General features: G+C 43.6%; 1 protein-coding gene across 4 annotated transcripts in view; it reads right to left on the bottom strand.

The window, feature by feature from the left end:
* Window positions 1-7864: 7864 nt before the first annotated feature.
* The window catches only part of fnbp1b (formin binding protein 1b), a gene marked incomplete at its 3' end in the record, with an annotated part of 122776 nt that continues 115640 nt past the window's right edge, over window positions 7865-15000 (bottom strand). For 3 of the 4 annotated variants that reach the window (XM_083642146.1, XM_083642144.1, XM_083642147.1), the window contains one exon: window positions 13833-14011. In XM_083642146.1, coding sequence (XP_083498272.1) covers window positions 13833-14011 — 179 coding nt within the window. Of the gene's footprint in view, window positions 11571-13832; window positions 14012-15000 lie in introns of those variants that run through there. The other variant, XM_083642145.1, reaches the window with a different exon arrangement.

The raw sequence follows: 15000 nt of genomic DNA, 5'->3' as shown, positions 1-15000 counted from the left end.
TGTGTGTGTGTGTGTGTGTGTGTGTGTGTGTGTGTGTGTGTGTGTGTGTGCGTGTGTGTGTGTGTGTGTGCACGTCTGTGTGTGTGTGTATGTGTGTGTGTGTGTGTGTGCGTGTGTGCGTGTGTGTGTGTGTGCACGTCTGTGTGTGTGTGTGTATGTGTGTCTGTGTGTGTGTGTGTGTGTGCGTGTGCGTGTGCGTGTGTGCGTGTGTGTGTGCACGTCTGTGTGTGTATGTGTGTGTGTGTGTGTGTGTGTGCGTGTGTGTGTGCGTGTGTGTGTGTGTGTGTGTGTGCCACAGCTTGCACGCACGCGCGCAATGCTGCGCATGTGTGTGTGTATGTGTGTGTGTGTGTGTGTGTGTGATTTATTGGCGTTTCTAAAAAAGATGATGACATGGGGTGTGTGTGTGGGGGGGGGGGGGTCTATATGAACTGTCCCTGTGGTAAAAAAAAAAAAAAAAAAAAAAAAAGTCACACTGCAATCTGAACGTGTGGCCCGCAGTGTTGAGACCAAATTACAACTCAAGGTCAAGAGGTCACCCAGAGGAATTTCATTGTTGGCCAGTCTTTTTATGGGTGGGGGTTTCTGGAGGGGAGGGTGGAGGGGAGGGGGGGAGAAGGTGTAGCAGCTTGCTCAACTCTGTCTTCTCTTACGCACATACTTGGGTTCAGAGGGATTCCCAACAAGCCCACATTGGCAAAACCACACGCAGAGACGCCTAAACATCCAGTGAGCAATGAGTGGAAATATGGAGATCATCTCTTTAGCTGTTCCCAGAAATCACTGTGTTCTAAGCATTTCTGCACATCTCAATCAAAACCAGGGGGAAAAAAAGAAATCCTGCCTCGTGGCTGTTTTTGGAATGGTAATCGCCGTGTCAGAGTCCTGCTTTCCTTTGCTTTCCTTTGACTTCACTTCAGATCATCTTTGAAGCTTTCTATAAAGGACCTACTGCATCATGCTTCTGCTAATGGAGCGCACTGAGACCAAACCAAATCATATTTCGAATTTCATGTGAGTGAGCGCAATGCAGCGACGCGGCGTTCACCGCGATGGTAGAAGCAGCTTTTCCTAGCTCATGTTTTCCCTAATAATTAGTGGTGACATATTTTCCACTATTGACCCATAGAATAAACAGGATCCATGATAACGCTGCGTGCCTGGAGAAAGAGAGAGAAAGAGAGAGAGCGGGGGGGGGGGGGGGGGGAGAGAGATTGTGAGATCTATGGTCTCTGACCTGTGGTCGACTCGTCGGCCTATATCTGTAATTAGCAGCAGCTAATTAGAAAGGAGAAATGACAGAGTGGCTAGCAGCAGGCCAGCCTGCTGCGCTGCGGGGGAAAGTGAAAAGTATCCCCCTGGTAACATACAATGGTGTCTAACAACCACCTGCTGTTACAGCTTTGAGAAAGTTACAAAAGATTACAGGCTCCACTGGACGGCGTTGTAATTGTTCCAAATTGTAATACGCAGAGTGCAAATTCAAGAGCATGTTCAAGCCAATATAGCTTTACTTTCTCCGTACAGTGTGAGTCTACGCTGGACTCCATTTGTAAATCCCTTATGCTTTTTTGAATAGATTTTTGTTGACAACGCTGAGGACCTTTTTGCCAGATGGCAGCCTAACAAGGTCACAGTGTTGCTGCGAGCAGATTGGACCGCGTTGACTTTGTCCGTCGGGACCTTTTTGTGCCGAATATTATACAAAACCCAAGCCACAGTCCAAGCATTATCTCAGCCCACTTCAGCCGGGCCCAGCTTGCTGACAGCATATCTCTTCCAGATGGAGGAACCAGCATCTCTGACCTACTTTTCACATCTTCGAAAACCTTCTATTTTTTTTCTCTTTTTCTCTTTTTTTTGCACTGGCAAAAATGTCTGTTCTTTTTATTTTAGGAAATGCCAATGGATAGAGTGTGTCTGACGAAAAAAAAAAAAAAATCGAGACGATTCTACTCCAGCCTACACGGCATGTCTTTGTGCACATGATGACGTGACACTGAACAGGCTCGGGGCAATTTGAGGTGGGCCACTGACACTTTGTCTTCTCGTTGACTGATGGTTCGTGTGTTGCTTTCCTGTTGTAGCTCTCACACATTTGGAAATCATTCAACATACTTTGGCATGAAAAATGGCCCAAAGTTAAAGATCTAGTCAAGGAAATGAAGCCACGTACGGCAGGACGCCCCAGCTGAGACTTGTTCAGTGCTGAAAGCATCACACCTGTCTCTGTGCTGGAACGTCATGAGAGGGACACTACTAATAGGGGGTCCACTCGGCCCTAAAGGCCTCCTGGCTAACACCGCTTACATTAATAGCGCACATCATCGCAATCATATAATCATCAATCAATGTTCAATTTCCTTTCCAGGATTGTGTCGATGGCAGCAGAGTAGCTGGTAAACCCCCAAATCCCCCTGACTCAACTTCACAGAAATACGAGGAAGAAAGCGAGGAGTATCCTGGCAGATAGATCGCATCCTCGCTGGCCAGTCTCCCCTCCCTTCCGTGAGAGGAGTCTGGCTGCACGGATAAACCCTCCCCTGCTCTACAGCTGCTCTCCCATTGGAGCGACTGTTTCAGTCGCTGCCGGATGTCCGCTCCCGGCTTATTACAAGCTCTGTCATTGGCGCCGACCATGTCAACTCCCTCCTCCCTGTGTGTCGCTGTAAATAGTGCCATGCCGCCTCAGTGAAAACAACAATGCTAACTAGCTAGCAAGCTAACGGCAGAAACCTACACGCTAGCTCGTTGCTACACGCTGAAAACGGCAAGTTGGATTGTTGGAAACTATTTTCCAAGGGCACTGCCGCTAAGCGCCGCCCATCGCAATCCCACTATGGAGACCTGCGGCGCCAGACGAATCCCATCCTTTCTTCAGCCAGTTTCAACCTCTGAGCTCTGCGAGGCGCTATTGAGTCCCCCTGGCAACTAAGAATTCCTTCAACCCAAATGGTATTCTAACTCCACAAGGTGACCGACAAGATTTCAACTACAGACATTGACATGAATTTGCTTTTAATGTGTAATGTAACCCTGTCTAATGTCTATATAATGTTCTGTCTTACTAACTGCCTGCTGGCTTCCTATGTTGTTGTTTTTTGTGTTTGGTGAGCCAAAGACAATTTTCTTTTCTATTCTATTCTATTCTATTCTATTCTATTCTATTCTATTCTATTCTATTCTATTCCTTAGTTCGATTATATTCAGCAGCAGCTAATTTCAGGAGGTGACTTATGCAAGATAGTCCCACAAACACTACAATGGCTATGACTACCCTCCATAGGACTTTCTTTAGGACTACATGATGAAAGTCAATCTTATTCCAGTCCAGGAAAAAAACAAGGTGTGTGGGGACCATACCACTGTTCTCCCACGGCACACACACGCGCACACACACACACACACACACGCACACACACACACACACGCGCACACACACACACACACACACACACACACACACACACACACACACACATGCGCGCACACACACACACACACACACACACACACACACACACACACACACACACACACACACACAGAGCGTGAGGTGATGGTCTTGATGGATTTCACAGACAGACGTACACCAGGCCTTAATGACTGGGCAGTCTGGGCTGATCTCTGGAGGTGCGCTGGTTTCCCCATCAGGCACCAGACAGGAACATACGAGTCATGGAACAGACTGACCAGGTAACACGACACACAACCATCTATTACACCCTGAAAAACACTGAGCTCATTTCATTCCCCACTTTGATTGATATTAACAACAAAAAACTTGTTTGTTTCTGAAGGCACGTCTAGAAGAATGTGATTCATATGGTGAGCTACTTTTGGGGAACATTTTAATGAAGACAAAATTGCAGGTGTGAATTTGACTAAAATTGTTATAGGCCTATGTGTTCATGATTTCTTTCTATTTTCTCTTTTCATTTTACATTGTGAAATGAATGAAGACCATTTTCCAAATGTACATATTTGAAAATATAAAAAAGTAATATAAAAATAATCTGTTGACTGTGTGTGCGTGCGCGCGTGTGCGTGTGTATTTTTGTTTTTGATATTTATCCAATTTATCCACACGCCACACACACACACACACCCCTAAAGTGTCTAATCCAGAGTCTAGAATCTAGATGCATAGTCAGTTCAGGATAGTTCCTTAATAGACAAGCCACTGCAGTGTATTCTTCCAGCTCCCTATAGTTGGCTGAGTCTTGAGCTGCTCACAAACAAAGCATTGTTCAGTCTGATGGCTGCTGGCACAAAACAGCAGCTAAGATGCCAGGGTTGCACCTGACCTTGGCGTGGGTTGATCGAGGTAGAGACAGAAGATGCTCCACATTAGATGCTGCCACATGGACAGTTTCTATAAGGACTTAGTCATTATTAGTCCTTGGAGTGAAGGCTGTGGCCTCTTTCATAATTGAGAGAAGGTGTTCTTCAACCAGGCGGATCCTGTTGGGATGATCTGCTGATCTTCACAGAGAGCAGCAGAGCACAGAGATAGGGGCTTCAGCACATGCTTAGCACATGGCTAACATTCAATCATAGCTGTGGCATCATGTCATGGATGAAAGGGCTAAACTCACTTAACCCAGAAGATTAAAACTGGGCCTCTGTGGTGCTGTTGCTTTTCTAGTCATTTTGAGCTAGCTTGCTAGGTTGCTCGGCAAGCTGTGTTAGAAAGTGTGTTGGAGGGGGTGAGGGCCTCATGTGTTACGTAGGCTACTTCACACAGCATGCAATTGCAGTGCTCCGTGTGCCGCTGACTGGTACTGCTCATGCCAGCTAGGTGAGTCAGAACCAACTGATCTGATCTAGCCTTTAATCTGATTTGTCTGTGAGCCGAATCAAATTTTGTGACAGGACTTTTTGAGGGTGTGTGTGAAATACCCTCAAAGTCAAAACAGTGGTAGAGATGTTCGTAAGGATGATGAAGATGTGTGTATTATAGGAAGTGGTTTGGAGTTTGCCTGTCTTAGCAGTGCAGCACTGGAAAGAGAACAGGCTACATCTACAAGAAACCCTGGGAAAGGTCTTTATCTAACTAAACAGAGAAATTCAAATGCCAAAAGACTCAAGTTAAGGCTAACAGAATCCAAACACAACATAATTAGTGTTACACATACTCTTGCAAATATGCAAAAACGGAGCCCTAAAGGAGCAGCTCAACAACAAGCATAATTTGCACTTCGACAGAAGGATTCCAGAGTGCTTCTAAATAGGAGAGCGGCCAGTCGCCTTGGCTGAAGAGAAAGGATGCAAACTCCAAATGTAAGCAATTATGGAATAAGTAAATATGGCGTAGTGTGTGGTACTAGAAGTGGGGCCCCATCTATATTGTGCAATAACCTCTATAAGGGCACTACAGTGCACTCCTCTTATAGTGACCACATGGGACGGGTCAAATTGATCACTATAAGAGGATGATCACTATAACCGTTTTCTTTTCTTTTTCTTTATTTCTCATGCAGATGACCATCTAATTGATATTTGTATATGTATTACATGAATACAGTACATATAAAGTAAACAAATGTTATTGACTTTAAAAGTCCATACAGTATGTCCGGCCTCCAGCTGTTTCAAACACAGCGGTCTCGCATAGACAGAGATGCCGCCATCTCTCCAAAGGCAGAGATGCAGCAATCTCTCCATATATACAGACAGACATGCACCGAGTATCACTGCTGTATCTCGTTAAATAAAAATAATACAATTACTGTAGTCTTAAACATTTTTTCCATTGTTCTCAGGTGGGACAAGGCCCAAAATGATCACTGTAAGCGGAGTATTGATCACTATAAGCTAATTATTTAATGTGTATAGGGATGATTCAGGACCAAGCTTTTTGATCACTATAAGTGGATTCCACTGTATTAGACAATAAAGACATCATGTACAAAGACAAAGTTTCGGTTGGTTCTTGAGCTGTACTGATTACTTTAAAGTTGAGGTTGCAACTCTGGCAATTCTTGTGTATTGAAGCATACTGAACTGCCCAGATAAGCACCTGCATGCTGCTGCCATAATCCAATTGAAAATTGTATTAATTAAACCAGAAACAACTCGTAACTCCTTTAAAAAAGCACTGCCATTGAAAGGGAGGGGGAGTCATTAAAAATAAAATAAAAAATATTTTGGTAGAACATGAGTACCCTCTCCTGGCCAATATGAGGGCCTGGGTTTGTCTAGGGTTTTAGTTGTGTTCTGCTGCAGCCTTGGGGCCTCGTCTGCTGCTAAAAGTCATCCCTGAGTAAAAGATGATGAAAGTAAAATATCCTAATGGAACTAGGACCTAGTTGAATAGTATAACTGAGATCATGTTTTTGTTTAAGAAGCAAACAAACACTAACTAGAGTTCAAAATAATGTGAGACAAAAATAAATACAGTAGCTTGTCCTGGTATAATGACTCTACAGCTTTCCCCAGTTCAAATTCTAGCTGGTCTTGACTGTGTAATACAAGCTACCATTATAAATACTTAAATACCTTCCCAACTGCATGATGGCAAAGTAAAGTTAGCTACAGTACATGTACTGTGGCAAAGTAAATTCTTGTTTATCCTTCAAGTAAATCTCAAATCTGGCATTTAAATAAAAGGAATAACAAAGTTGTTTGTGATTTCCCCCAATAGGTTACTTATCATGGTGTCAGGCTAAATAATCATCTGAATGTCAAATGGAAAATAACAAAAATAATTAACAGTGCAGAATGGAAATTAACAGCCAAGAGGTGAAGAAAGAACCACTAATGTCAAAACAAGAGTCCGGAGTCAGGAAGTCTAACTATGTGTAACTGAAATGGAAATGTATGTGAGTACATTAAACTATTGTTTGTCCGAATGAAGAGGCTGATGTGATTTAAACTTTCTATATCAAATGTTTTATCCTGTCCATATATTTATATAAGCTGTGAGTAGTCCGCAATTAATATCCAGACCAAAGGTATGTGAGTGTTAGTTTTTTTTTTTAACTATTAACCGTACTCACGACAACAAGGAGCACAGTGGAAATAAGCACTGTGACTTTTGTGTGTTTATCCTTGATGTTCTTTTCAATTGTGCATATAATGCACATTCATTGGTGTTACAACCATGTCGATTGTCAAATAAAACCACTATGGCCATGTTCACACTACAAATCCGATTTGCTGCTAAAGTCATTAATCATCATTATCTTGATTGGTTTCCCAAATCTGATTTGGGAGTGTGTCCACACTGCCACAAATCTGATTTGGGCAAGTGTTCAAGTCGGATCTGTGTGTCCAGACCTCCATATGTGGTTTGGGACAAGTGACACAAATCAGACTTGGAGCGTCCAGACTCATAAAACCAATCTGGATAGATTAATAGGTCATTAAAGTTCACAAATCAGATTTGGCCTCCTAGTCTGAACATGGCCTATTACTGCACTTCTACACTTGACCATTAGGCTTTTACATTGAGCCCATTTCCTAGTATGAGATGCTTTGATCACATGGCTTCACTCTCTGTTGTGCCCAAATAGAAACCCTACACTTTTCGTTCATTTATTACATCCATATCTGATGTCATGTTATTCGAGCCTATTCATGTATAGGGAAAGTATAGGTTTATTGTCCCACTTTCCGAAGGCATTTATGTGTAACAGTAACCTTCATTGTCTATACCCAAAACAAACTTTTGTGCATTCCGGATTCCCCCCAGAATTAATTACCGTATGCGTGATTATATGCATTATGGTTCTGTAATGACAATAAACTGTCTGTTGTTCCTTGTGATGGATACAGTGGGATGGTGACATGTATTTTGTGTGACAGGCAGCCTAAATTACCACATGATGAGGAAAGAAAGACATCATACGATTATTTGCTTTCCAGGTATATTTAATTGGCACAGTAAACACAATACAAAGTATTCAGTGCTCCAAAACACAAGCATAGGCTACCAAATGGAACGGGGGGAAAAAAAAGTGCAAAACACACCATTTGGTTGGCCTTACAAAGGAAACGAGGTCTTACTTTGCAAAGCAGAAAAGTAATGGTAAGACCTTCCATAGTTAAAATAGACGTTTTCCTTTTTTCTTAGTTTAAACTTTATTTATATATTCATATATATTCTCTCTAATTCCAATGCGCCATTTCTGCTGTACAGGCTAGTCTGGGGCACTGACTACATGTTTGTGGTCTCAGTGGTTATTATGTGTGCCTTGTTTACGTCAGCAACTTTGAGATGGTCTGTCTGTGTGAAAATAAGATTTATCGTTTCATTTATTGCTAATATAAACAAAAAGTGGCTTGTTTGATATCTTGACAGATCGAGCCACGGGCGGTGAAAAGCAAACGTGGTACTTTTAAATTGGATTCTGTGCCACAGCAGAGATTCGCTTTGTTCCGCGCATCAAGTCACTCACTGAAGTCCAAGTGATGATCGTTTATTTGCGGTTCGACTCTATATGCCCATCACTTCCCCATTTAAAAGATTTTTTTTATACTCTATTATAAGTCTATACTGACTCAAGATGACATTTCAACAATGGCTTCCTTCAAAACAAAACAATGTCATTGTTACTCATATTTGCAGTTAAGGGACTTCAGTCCCACAGTTAGGCAGAACAAGTGGCTGGTAAAGCAGGTGCAACATAGATTTCCAGCTTAAAAAACAAAAACATTAAAATAGAAAGCAAAATCTCTTCGACCCATCATCATCATCAAAAAAATAAAAAATGTTAAAATCATGTATGTGCCTTTGAGAGAGGGAATCAGTGGACATCATTTCTCTAGTCTGACTATTATGATCAGAAAAACTCTCTGAAGTTGCCCCCAAACATTTGGAAAGATCACATCTTAATCCTTTCACTACTCCATAACTACCATCAGCATCACTCGCTCAGGTGTCGGACAGTGATGGCATAGAAAAAAGGCCCAAAATAGGTCATTCTGCATTGTCTCACAATTCAGTCACAGACTCACAGGATATTGTGTGGATCACAGTATATTTTCATATACAGTAGACAGTAAACGGACCATGCTAAAAACATCGGACATAAATCCTATTTTCATAGATTTTATTCTGGGTAAACTCTGTTGCTTGTACCATGTGGCGACTTCTGACACACCTGTGTCCACAAGGTGATTACTGTAAACTAACACTTGCGTTAGACACTCGGATCAAAACGGCACACAAGCAAACATCATTACATACATACTGTATATTTACAGTAGAACAACACATTCATAACCTACTTTACGCATTCAGAAACAACAACGTTTGGGTCCCTAACGTCCTTTGCTGACAGTAATGAGATCACCCTGGAGAGAGAGAGGGGGGGGCAGTGGGAGGAGTTATAAAGACACAGGTGGACATGCTTTCAGAGACAAAAGACCATCAGTCAGTGACAAACCAACAACAGAAAAGAGCAGTAAAAAAAAGAACACATGAACCACAGGCACAGAACCCAATAGGTGGCATACACAGGTTAATCCAAAAGACATGACCAGGCAATGGGGGGTTAACTGAACAGAAAGGCCAGTGTGTGGGGGAGGGGCTGTATGCCCCGCCCCCCCCGGGCTGCCAGCAGAGGGGCGAGGAGGAGACAGGGCAAGCATGCAGCACACCACAACGCTGAGAGGCCCCGCCCCGAGCTGTTGCACAGTGCTCAAAGCAGCCAGCAGAGGGCAGGCTGTGCTGCCTGGGGAGGGAGGGGGTGCAGAGGTTAGGTTAGGGGGAGTGGGGTGGGTGTGGTCAGAGAGAGGAACAGACACCAGAGGACAAGACGCTAACTGTAGGGATGAGAGTGTCGGTGAATGACGTCCCCCCCCCCCCTCCTTTCCCTCCACTTGGTCCTGGATACCTGGGTCCCAGTGTGGACCCTTTGCTGTGTCATGGCAGGTGGGGGACTGTGGGAAGCCTGGTTATCATCATCCTGATAACGTGACGTCACATCCTGTTTCATCATCCTGATAACGTGACGTCACATCCTGTTTCGCTCTACAGATCAGTCTGGACTTCCAGCCGTCCACAGCGATTTCACTGGGCGGGACTCTACTTGCCTTTTCCGGTGAGAAACTCTTCTTCTGTTGTTATTGAGTCTATTTCTGGATAACTGTCTTTATTCTACTAATGTTCATGTTACTCCTCGTTGATTTAGAGACTGACACGTAGACTAACGGTGGGGGGGAATCGATTTTTTGTGGGTATATCGTATCGTATCGAAAGCCAAGTATTGTGATATTTTATTATACAAAATGTCAACATTTATGACAGGCTTTTATGACAGTGTTGGTCAGTCTGTCTGCTTGACAATCCCATTTTGCTGCAATAATCATTAGATCAAACAGATGTTGACGTTTTTTCCTTTGCAGACATCATTTGCAGTTGAAAAAAGGTACTAAATCACAATATATCACAATACTCAATATATCGCAACACTAGCATATCGCAATACTATCGTATCGTGATAATATCGTATGGTGCGGCATCTGGTGATTCGTCACCCCTAACGTAGACTGACACGTAGAGTGAAACAGAATGCGAGGTTACGCCATCAGGATGCTTCTACCAGGCTAGGTTTGTGGGACAAGGATTGAAACACACAAGACCCGTCGCATATTCACACACACACACACACACACACACACACACGCACGCACGCACACGCACGCGCACGCGCACGCACACGCACGCACACGCACACGCACACACACACATACAGGAGCACTTCATACACATGATTATCTCTGTCTGGAACTCTGCCAACATGGAGCACACTGTAAAGAGTGAAATGAATGTGGTCACTTTTTTTTAGCCCTGCTCGTCCATGGATGATTCTCTCAGCGACGCCGTCGAGTCAATGAGTGAGTGAAGAGTCTGTGGGTGTGGTTGGATGGAGGCGTTTGACCAGGGGGCATGGCGTTGTCTGACCAGGGGGCGTGGCTTCCTCCCCGTGGTCGTTTGAGGCGGTTTCTGTGGCCCGCTGGGTGAAATGTTCAGGTCACCTCCAGCTGGTCTCTGTCCCGTCTCTGACCACACCCTGTCCCGTGTGTGTGCGTGTGCGTTGTGTGTGTGTGTGTGTGTGCGTTGTGCGTGTGTGCGTGTGTGTGCGTGTGTGTGCGTTGTGTGTGTGTGCGTTGTGTGTGTGTGCGTTGGGGGGTAAAGGTAAGGAAAGGGAGAAGTGGCGGGGCCGAGGGGCGTTCAGAGCGAGGAAGCCAACAGCCGCTGTCATGAGTTAGTTACATCAAGAAGCAAAGCGTTGCTGAAAACAACGAAAACAAATGTTGTTTTAGTGGTTGTGATTGTTGTTGTATGGGTGTTAAGGATGAAGGGTTAGGGGGCGCTAAAATTTGGATGGATTTCTCTCGCCGTTGCTTCGCGCCAGAGAGTTTTGCAGAAGAAGCATAATACTGCCGTCAGATTTTCGTAACAGTTTGGAAAATTGAGATTCTAATCAGCCTCCTCTTTTAGATTCAGGTCATCTCTCACTTTCCTCTCTCTGACTCTAGGAGCCTCTGAGGAACATGCTGGTTTCTCCCAGGCTGCTTGCCCTGCCATTCCTCAGCCAGCCTCTCACACTTTTAGGAATCTGAAATTCGAAAAAAGAAAAGAAATAAAATAAAATAAAGAAAAAAAAAAAAATACAAACAAACAAACAAAATGACAAAGAGAAAAGTTAGATATTTCTCAAGGCAATCAAGTAAAAGACAAAACCCCAATTATTCAGATACAGAGACAAGGAAGAAAGTTCCATATATTAGCCTACTTTCACATGGCAAATAATACTGTGATGTCAGCATACAGGTGTATGTAATCTGTGCATACCTGTGAAATAGGTTTAGTAAGTGCCTTCAAATAAGGACTTTTCAGGTTATTCCCCTTTGGTTTTCTTCCGGCACAAATTCATGTTTAAAAGCAGAGACTCTATAGTTTGTCACAACATGCTGAAATCACATGTCATGAAACATGGAGAAAAATCCCACAAATGAAATGCTGTAGCGCAGTGGTTCTCAAAGTGGGGTCCGGAGACCACCAGGGGTTCCAGAGGGTCCCCAGCCAAAAGGGGAATCATTTATTCTCACTATAATTCCATTCATAAGTAAGTAACACAATGACAGAATGGATGCCTGTTTTGGTTGTAGGTTTCACACACGTTCTGTAATAAAACATCTAAAAGCAGAAATCTTCTCAGATGGGCGGGGGGGGGGGGGACCCTGGGACAAAATCTTATCAAATGGGGGTCCGTGCCCTGATTTGTGTCGGTTTAGGGGTCCTTGGCGTGAAAAGAGTTTGAGAACCACTGCTGTAGCGCATGCACCACATCTCAGATGCACCTCTGTCAAAAGTCCAGGAAATATGAAATGTGTATTTAGAGCACTGATGTAATGAATACCAGCACAACCAGTAACAAGCCTTGCAAGCCAAACACTGATTAAAAAATGATAAAATGGCGCTCAGCAGGACAAAGTTTTGCGCAATGACAAAATGTAAAAAAAAAAAAAAAAGAAGAAAAGAGATGTTTTGAGTCAGTGTCATCTTCAAAATGAAGTTCAGTGCCGGTATTTAGTCGACATTTAAAATGGTTTATTTTTAAAAATTCGAGCACTGAACTAATTCATAACACAGAGGTCATACTCAGAGACCATGCTTTGAAATGCACCTGACCCAGAGGTGCTCAGAGACTCATGCACGAAAAGCACAAAGCTTTAGCATCAGGACCAGCCCCACTTCTCACAGGCCGTTCTCACCATATAGCTGAGTGAGTACAGCTAACTCTCACTCCTCTATGCCTTTACCAATGGCCTGGAAAAAAGGACCAGAACAGCCCAACACTATCATTACCAAAAGATGGATTACAAAAGAGGAAAATACATTTAAAAAGGAGGTATTACTTGCTAATTTGAGTATCAATCATTTTAAAAAGATTCATCCTTACCGGGGGAGAGAATAATTATTTCTACAACTTAACTTTCTCATTAATATGTAACAGCCCCTACAAGCTACAGCATGCAACACCTATGAGTGGACGCAGTGTGTGTGTTTTTTTTTCCTTTGTATTTTTTTTTAATAGCCTACAAAAATATTTTTCCATATACATATATATATCTTACAGCAGATTTAACTTACATTTTGCCATTTCCATGATTGCACATCTAGCATGCTTTCCTATTAGGTAACAGCAAGTGACCAAAACACAATAATCTGAGGGATGATTTGAGAGTCTCGCTCCCGGCTTTCACTTGATGGTCATTGTCATTTCAAATGGTATATGTACATTCAACTCAGTCAAATTTAGCGATTTATTATAATAACGTGTGACGATTTGAGTGGAAAGCAAAAAAAGCTCATCTGTACTTTCAAGTTTTACAGTAAGAGAGAGAAAAAAAAGTGAACACCTTTGTCAAATACTGGGTGTTTAATATGTACTGCTAAAGGTGATTCTTCCCATCATGGTGAGGTTTGATTGGGGAAGCCATGTTTTGCCTTCTGTGGCCGCTAGGTGGCACTGCAGCTCATTTCACACCCACACCTCGCCTGGCCCAGCTACATCACCTCCTTCCAGTGTGTTCTCTTAAGACATGTACAGCATCGTCTTGTAATCGTAGCTCAAGTACAGTACAGTGTATATTGACACCTCAAACCTATTTGACCCCAACTGTCCCAACTGTCGTGAGGCACAATGGACAAATCTGGCTAGTCCTTCCCTCTGGGAGAGAGAGAGGAAGTGGGGGCATTCTCTGATCTGAACAACCAATATTTATCCTGGATCTCGGGGGAACTCGCCCCACTCCCTCAGCAGGGGAACGGAAAATTCCCCTGACCCACAATAAGAAAGAACACACTTGCGGAGTTAAATGTATGTCATAGCACCTTTGACGTTCGTTTCCAAAAAGACCTCGACGTAGGACGACGGGACGTATCCCTCCTCGTCCTCGTTCCTGCGCACTCGCGTCCAGCCGTCGCCTTTGTCTTCCTCTATGACGTACAACAGCTCCCCCTCTGTCACCGAGATGGTGCCCTCATTATGACCTGGAGGAGGAGAACACCAGAGGGATAGGAGAGATGGGTTAGAGGTGAAAGTAACAGACATCAGCTAGTGATTGTTTCATGTATGGATACGTAGGGTCACTATAAAAGGGGGAGCCTCTGAGGCTATAGAGAGGCAAAGTGGAACGTCACTTCCTGCTTCAGCACTGTACCAGAGATTTTCATCCGCCATTTATTTTCCCATGGACATTTTCGTAAAATGCGTATAAAATCGTTTTACTTCATCAAACCAAACGGTTCAGCTAACGCTATAATCGGGAGAGACCATATAGAACATTTCACTCTTAACAACTTAAAAAAACAAAACATAGAAAAAATACTTCCTTTAAACCCGCATTCTTCTTATGTTTTGGTCGCAGTGAAATGTTATGCGATCTCTCCTGTTTCTAAATATTTATGTACTGTTTGGTTTTAACCAGTAAAACTATGTTTACCGTATACGCATTTTACAAAATGTGTATGGGAAAATAAATGGCGGATGAAAATCTCTGGTACAGTGCTGAAGCAGGAAGTAGGCGGTCACTTTGCCTCTCTATAGAGACAGTCTGTGTCTCGTCATAGATGCTTGGGTAGCTGGCTGGGGGCGTGGTCAGGGTGGGGTAAATCCCCCGTTCTCCCCATTCAGCATAATTAGCACTTAGCTGCTAGCTCAGCCCAGGCAGACACGATCAGGGATTCAACCACAGCAGTAAACGCACATCTGAACAGACGTCTATGTACCTGCTCTAGAACCCCCAATCCTGTAGTGTAGAGCCGCAGCACCGTCCTCTGGTGAGTCAGCCCATTGAGATATGGGGGGGGGTTTAGCCCGCCCCGCCCTGTATAACATTTTGTGGGCGTTCCCAAACAGACCGACTGTACTATCTTCTTGCTGTGACTATTTACACAGTTTCACGGCAGGGCAGTTTCATACGGTGTTGTGGCGTCGCTATGACGACAAGTTGTGGGGGGTGGACACATTGAGCAGGTAC

The sequence above is a fragment of the Poromitra crassiceps genome (genome assembly GCF_964638095.1).
Source record: "Poromitra crassiceps genome assembly, chromosome: 8".
Taxonomy (NCBI): domain Eukaryota; kingdom Metazoa; phylum Chordata; class Actinopteri; order Beryciformes; family Melamphaidae; genus Poromitra; species Poromitra crassiceps.
This window is presented reverse-complemented; position numbering and strand designations above follow the sequence as displayed.